This window comes from Neolamprologus brichardi, chromosome 22 (genome assembly GCF_056152115.1).
Source record: "Neolamprologus brichardi isolate AB-2024 chromosome 22, ASM5615211v1, whole genome shotgun sequence".
Classification (NCBI taxonomy): Eukaryota; Metazoa; Chordata; class Actinopteri; order Cichliformes; family Cichlidae; genus Neolamprologus; species Neolamprologus brichardi.
The window spans coordinates 21821350-21828509 of NC_142124.1; the positions used below are offsets into that span (position 1 = coordinate 21821350).

The 7160-nt window shown below is 41.1% G+C and overlaps 1 protein-coding gene across 1 annotated transcript in view; it reads left to right on the top strand.

Annotated features, from left to right (window-relative positions):
* Positions 1-6916, top strand: part of col8a2 (collagen, type VIII, alpha 2) — a 49851-nt gene extending 42935 nt beyond the window's left edge. Inside the window, exon 3 of the mRNA XM_006787582.3 lies at positions 1856-6916. Within this exon, the coding sequence (XP_006787645.2) occupies positions 1856-3759 (1904 nt within the window). The 3' untranslated portion in view covers positions 3760-6916. The remainder of the gene's footprint in view (positions 1-1855) is intronic.
* The last annotated feature ends 244 nt before the right edge of the window (positions 6917-7160 follow it).

A 7160-nucleotide genomic window follows, 5' to 3' on the forward strand; every position in this document is an offset into this window, starting at 1 on the left:
TCTGTGGATCACTATGCAGCCTGTCAGTCCTTTTTCTTTGGCCTCATATTTTCACCGACCTCACACATTATGCTATCCCTTGCAGTATAACAGAAGAAGAAGAAGCAGTGTCCTGGCAGTCTTCTGCCATCCTCTTAACTAGTTTTACACCCTCACACATCCTTGTCCGCCTTCCTGGCCAGGTTGTAGCCCTGTAAAATGTGTATCTAAGCAGGTTCCTGTATCTTTAGAAAATGCTGTAACTCTTTTGCTCTGAGTTTCTATGAATATGTTTTCTAATATTCATATAAGTGACTTGGACCTGTGGGCTTGGCTGATTTTGATGACTGGATGAACTGTTCTCCATGTGAAGACATACACAAGAAAATATTGGTATTATATTTTGGAAGTCTGAAGTATTCAACAGAATACTATACAGTTGTAATAGAATACTATACAGTTGTATAGTCATCTGTATTGCTCACAAAGCAATGCTTGTTCAAAATGTCAGCAATTGTGCTAAGTCATTTGCAAACACTAGCAATGATCTTTCTGGTGTGCTCAATAGCAAACTGCTTGAAAATTTCAGCTGTCTGTAGGGGGCGATATTGGTCCATGGTTCCATTAGGAATGCCATGAACGATTTCTGGAAAGTGTTCAAAGGGCTGGCAAGGGTGACATTCTAGGGATGAACAGGATGCAGCAAACAGGAAGCCACATCAACCTTAAACCAAGGTTTAAGAATAACAATTCACATGACTAAAGGACATAGTCAGATAGGGCAGGCTCATCAAGTAATAGAAGTTGTGCAATCAACCTCAGTTCTATTTGACAAAGATCTCCTTGTTATTAGCTAACATTCACCATTTAATCAGACTTGGAGTGCAATAGGCAGGAACTGTGTAGCTAAGTAACTGTGTTATTTGTTTTTTTCCTCCTGTTTAAGCCTGGCTGTGTTGCACTCCACTGTTATAGGAAAGATTAATGACAGAGTTTACAACCTGTGGCACACTTTTCATGCTGTTTTCCTCTATGGTTCAAAATCAAAAGTAAACTCCAATAACTTTAACAGGAACTCCAACTGAGTCAGTTAGGACAACATCAAAGGTAACTCAGTGACAAGTGTTTGTCACTTGTGATTACATAACAAGTGATAGACTGGTGACCTTTCTAGAATTTAGTCTAATAGAGTACCTTCAGACTGGGTTATATCCAGCCACTCACAGCACTGATAAAGTAAAAGAAAAATGAAATGGAAATGAATTATGCCACTGATTAAGCTATGACTTTTCAGTCTCTAAACTCATACTGAAGTATGCAAAGTATTAATTTCTTAGATAATAATCATGTAATATATTTTGTCTATTTCTCGAATTTTCAGTGTTTCTTGTATGTAGATAATTAATTATTTGATTTCACAACAGAAGAACACAACCAGCCTGGTTTTATGCCTTCTCTTTGTAGTACTAGTTAAACTCTTATTTAAAAAATCACCCTGTATTTTTACAAATGAAAAATTTCTTCAATAAAAAATATCTTTTGATTCAAACAGTTCTTTAATGATAAACTCACAGACACTTGTTGATTGAAAAGATGGATAGTCTGTCAGTTTCCATAACAGCTAAGTACAAAGTAGTATAAAGTAGTCTAGAGAATCTTATCTATTCTTCTCAAAGAATTCAACTAATTGTATTAGAGATAGTTATTAAAATCCAGTCACCATAGTAGTGTGGATTGAGATGACATCTTTTCTCTCGGACATCAGCAAAAAAATACTTACTTAAAGTACTTAATAATAATGATGATGATGATGATGATGATGATGATAATAATACCTGTAACAGTAGTCCTAACAACCTGTACACATTTTTTCTAGATATGCCACCCATGATGGAAGTGAAGGGGGAACCCGGCCCCCAAGGGAAACCAGGACCAAGAGGCCCCCCTGGACCACCAGGCGTTCCAGGGAAACCTGGACTGGGAAAACCTGGTTCCCAAGGCCCACCAGGTCCTCAGGGACCTTCAGGCTTTACGGGAATTGGTAAGCCTGGACTTCCGGGACTCCCAGGAAAGATTGGGCCAAAGGGGATGCCTGGGGTTAATGGTGAGGGAGGCCCTCGTGGTGAACCAGGTCTCCGTGGTCCTCCCGGGCATCCTGGGCTTCCTGGCCCAGCTGGACTGTCCTTGAATGGGAAACCTGGGCTTCCAGGTATGAGAGGCCCCCCTGGGGTCCATGGCGAGCCAGGAATAAAGGGTATAGCTGGCTCACCAGGTGATCGTGGTCCTAAGGGCGAGAATGGAAATGGGAATCCAGGGCTTCCAGGTCTAAGGGGTTCTCCTGGCCCAAAAGGGAGTATTGGATCACCTGGTCCTTCAGGTATTGGCACACCAGGACTAAAAGGTTTGCCTGGAGTACCTGGTCCTAAAGGTGATAATGGACTCCCAGGTAATCAAGGACTCCCAGGAGAGGCAGGGCCCCCGGGACTACAAGGTTTGCCAGGGTCAGTTGGGTTGGGGAAGCCTGGGCTAGATGGACTTCCTGGAGCACCAGGTCCACAAGGTCCAAAAGGTGAATCTGGGGCCAGGGGTACCCCTGGAATGCCTGGAACTAATGGCTATGGAAAACCTGGTCCAAATGGACTAAAAGGAGAAAAGGGACATGGTGGATTTCCAGGTCTCCCGGGGGATAAAGGAGAACAAGGACCAACTGGACCAGTTGGGAAGCCAGGACTTGATGGACAACCAGGACCATCAGGACTTCAAGGTCCAATGGGATTGCCAGGAAAACATGGAATACCAGGACAGAAGGGAGAGCTCGGACCCCGGGGTCCTCCTGGACTGCCTGGCCTTCGAGGTGACCAAGGCCCCAATGGACACTCTGGAAAACCTGGTATGCCTGGGGAAAAGGGCATCCCTGGGCCCAATGGTCCTATCGGAAAACCTGGACCTAAAGGTGAGGCTGGGCATATTGGCCCCCCTGGGAATCCCGGTATAACAGGTGCCCCGGGGCCTAAAGGGGAGTCAGGGTTTATGGGAATTCCAGGCCCCAGGGGCCAGTCGGGCATTCCTGGTCTTCAGGGGCCCATGGGTCCCATGGGTCCACAGGGTCCCCCTGGCCTAAAGGGTGAACAAGGACTTCCAGGGCCTCCAGGGCTGGGCAAGTTGGGTGAGAAAGGTCCTATAGGTCCCCAGGGTCCTCCAGGGAAACAAGGCTCCCCTGGACTTAATGGCATACCTGGGCCTCCTGGCCCTCCAGGACCCCCCGGGCCTCCAGGAAATGGCCATACAGTTGTTGCAGGGCCAGAGAGTTCAAAGTTAGATGGGGGAGAAATTCCAGATGACAGAAAAGGCCCTGCATATAGTCAAGTTCCATTGTCCGCCTCTGTGGCACCAGCCTTCACAGCTGTCCTTACCACACCATTCCCTCCTTCAGGCATGCCAATCAAATTTGACAGGACCCTCTACAATGGGCAAAATGCCTACAGCTCTTCTACTGGCATATTCACTGCTCCTTTATCTGGTATATACTACTTTGCATACCACATGCACGTAAAGGGAACTAGCCTGTGGGTAGCATTGTATAAGAACAATGTACCAGCCACTTACACATATGATGAATACAAGAAAGGCTACATGGACCAGGCATCTGGTAGTGCAGTCTTAGAGCTGAAGGAGGGTGACCAGGTATGGGTCCAGATGCCTTCAGATCAGGCAAATGGCCTATATTCTACAGAGTACATCCATTCTTCCTTCTCAGGATTCTTGCTCTGTCCCACATAACCCTATGTTTTCCTTAAAAGATGTTGCTAGATTGGCACCTCAGTGCAGCCCTTAACCTAAAATACCTGCAGCCATTATAGAAACACAAAACCCATAAAATACTCAATATTATTGCCATAGTCTTTATCTGTCTCGCCCTCAACAGCACAAGTGAAACAAAAACTTTGTGAATGAAGTGAGTTTTTAAAGGCAGGGGAAGGAATTTCATACTGTGTTCTTTATTTCAGTGTCCTTCAAATGTGTGTTTTAGTTGTGTTTTATGTTTGTGTTTTTTTTTTAAGCTTTTAGCTTATTTTAATTATTATATTGTCATAATTTTATTGTTATTATTTGGTCCATGTCATCATTGTTGTTGTTGTTGTTTATTGGATTCAGACTATTTAGTGCCTTACTTTGTAATGTGCTAGAAACCTTCCCGTGTGACTGCACAACCTGCCCACATGCTCTGACACAAGGACGACATCACCAAACTCTGATGGGGGGGAGGTCATCGCTGCAGTCATGTTGCCCTGGTGTGTTATTTAAATCATGAATTGCTAGAATTATATTGAAAAGCCAAAATACAACACAATAAATATAGGCACACATTACAATACCAAATCTAAGTATTTGGTGTGCTGTGTTACTATTTACTTTTACTGAAATTGTTGGGATTCTAAATTGTTGCTACATAAAAAAAAAGTTGTGATTGAACTCAGCAACAGTTGGTTTTAGAGTGAGATATATTTAATGATAGTGAACATACGCACCTGTTCAGGGAGTTTCTCTGCTTCATTATGCATTTAATAACCTACAAATTTCAAATAATAGGTCTTCCTCTTTCTTGTAATTTAGTTTACATGCAGTTCAGAACAATTAATTCTACAAATAAACATGACCTCACATTTAACAAGGTAGACGCCTTTAAATTGCCCTTGATGAGATCAGCATCATCAAGCAAGACCCCCGCATCACCCCCCACCATCATTCTTTAGGACATTGTTAAAAATGTACACAGTCAGTGTTCACAGGCCAGAAAATAGATAGTGTCCATGGACAAATGGACAGTAAGGACACACATACTGCTGATTCAATGGCCTGTTTCCTTCTGTTGATCTGATTTTTTTTCCCATCACTATCCCAGGCATCCTGTTCACACATTCTAACCATCACATCACTGATTTCTAATATCATTAAAAACCCTTTCCCTGATTCCAAGGGAGCTGTCTGCACTGCCACATTAGAAAAAAAAATATAATCCTTTAACAACATGATGCAAAATCCACAAAGATTTTGAAAACCTGAATCTGCTGAGAAAACAAGGAGGCAAAAGGATAAGTAAACAACAACAACAATTCAATTACGTCCTTCACTGCCAGTTCCTGTGTTGTTTGTGATAGATGTCAGGCAAATAAGAGCAATTTTTAATCATTTGTAGCTCTGAATGACAGGATTTTCTAGTTATTTCTAAATCAAATGTGTCAAAAATTGCTTAACTGCTGAGCTTAGTGTAACATCTGTGGCCAGGATGTTTCAGAACCGGATAATGTCAAAGTGCACGGCTGGAAATGAGAATCAATTTGCCTTTAGTCCATAAACAAGAAAAAGGGTCTGACTGGGGCCTGAAGATTGTGAAATGCAGGTTGTGTAACATTTTAACAAAACCACGCCAGATTTCTGGGAGAGGTGGTAGGTCAGAGGTGTGTTTATTCATTTCTGTTGGATGAAGTATTAAAGATCCACTCTGTGCATGCGTGCACTTGTATGCTTAGTAGGTATACCCTTGAGCACGTCACTGTGTCACTGCGTGCGTTTGTGTGTGCGGATTTGTCACAATGTTCCCTTGGCGTTCAGGTCACGAAAACGTTAGCGAGGATAATAATAAACTAAAATTAAGTTACAAAACTGTAGGAACGGCTTACAGTCCCATCAATGTTCCACCAGAAGGTTTTGAGTTTTTCTTTTGTTTTAGAGAGAATCTTGTAGAAGATTTACTTTACAACACTAAAAAGATGAAAGATGAAAGATGTAAAGGCGTGCAATAACTACTTTGTGCCAAGTCACGAACCAACAAAATTTTTTTAAAAAAGACATAAAAAAGACATACTATGAAATGTACAAAATGTTTATTCACTAGTTGTAGTTACGAATCACAAAAGATAATAAGATCTAGGCAAAACAAAACAAAGGTTGGTGCTTCTATCTAACTTGTGCCGCCCTGACGCTCGTAAACACTGAATTATGACTACCTTACATCATGATGGAAGAATGTCAATGTACACGAGCATGGTGCCAAACATTTAGCCTTCACATTAGAATGAATGTATAATGTTTGACTGTTTTATGGTGGGTCACAGTGCATAAACAGTAACTCTTCACGTCGCTTTGGAAAATTAGTGTGAGGATAAGGCTTAATCAGTATTTCTATTTCTATGTAATGCACTTACTCTTAGCCCTTTCTGTCTCATAACATGAACACATTGACAACTGCTATGTATCATTGTTGCTATGTGAGTCTACAAAGCAGTCTCGTTATGTACTGTATGTTGCCTTTTATTTTTTTGAATCACCTCCTCTTTTTCGACACATGGTGAAACGGTGGTGTCCTCATATTTTCTTAGACAATGTCACTTGCTTGCTGAGTTTGCTCTGTGTGCAAATCATTTAACAAGTGTCACTGAGATCCATGTACCGCAAATGTTTTGTTTTTCTTTATTAGAAAAAAAAAGAAAAAAAATCACAAAAGCCTTGCTTCGGTTCTTAAGGGATATATGTTTGTTTTAGTTTCAGTATACAAACGGCCATTCCCATTTGCACATGAAATTAATGAAGATGTATTTATACATTTATGATAATTTAATAGGGATGCCAAAACTGACCACCGAAGCCTGGGACATATAAATGGTATTTAACAGCATCAATGAGTTAAGAGCATTTACAACTTGTAGTTAGCATTCTAGAGTTGTTTGTGAAGGATTATTTGTATTATTTTCTATTTGTGTAATGTACAATGTATCAACGTATAGGTTTTTTTTTTTTTGTCTTACAAGGCTATTGTGTGCACTATGCAATAGAATTTGGGTATAAAATGCACTCCTTTTTGATTGAAAATGTTTGTCTGCTTATACAAAATCTACAGTACTTGATTGTATTGATACCACGTCAATAAAAACAAAGAAAAAAATGCCTTGGATGCTGGCGTGAAACTTCATTGACTTTCTGTTGTATGGTTATGTAACAAAGAAAATATATATTAACTGGAATACAGAGGCTACTACTACATCTTTAAAATCAGTAACACTACAAAATTCAGTAGCTCGTGTGCGGAGCAGTCTGTTGCACGTAAAAGAACTGACACTAGAGGGAGATATACAATTATAAACAGCGTTTCAGGCCTCAGAGAGATGGGTGATTGCATAGTA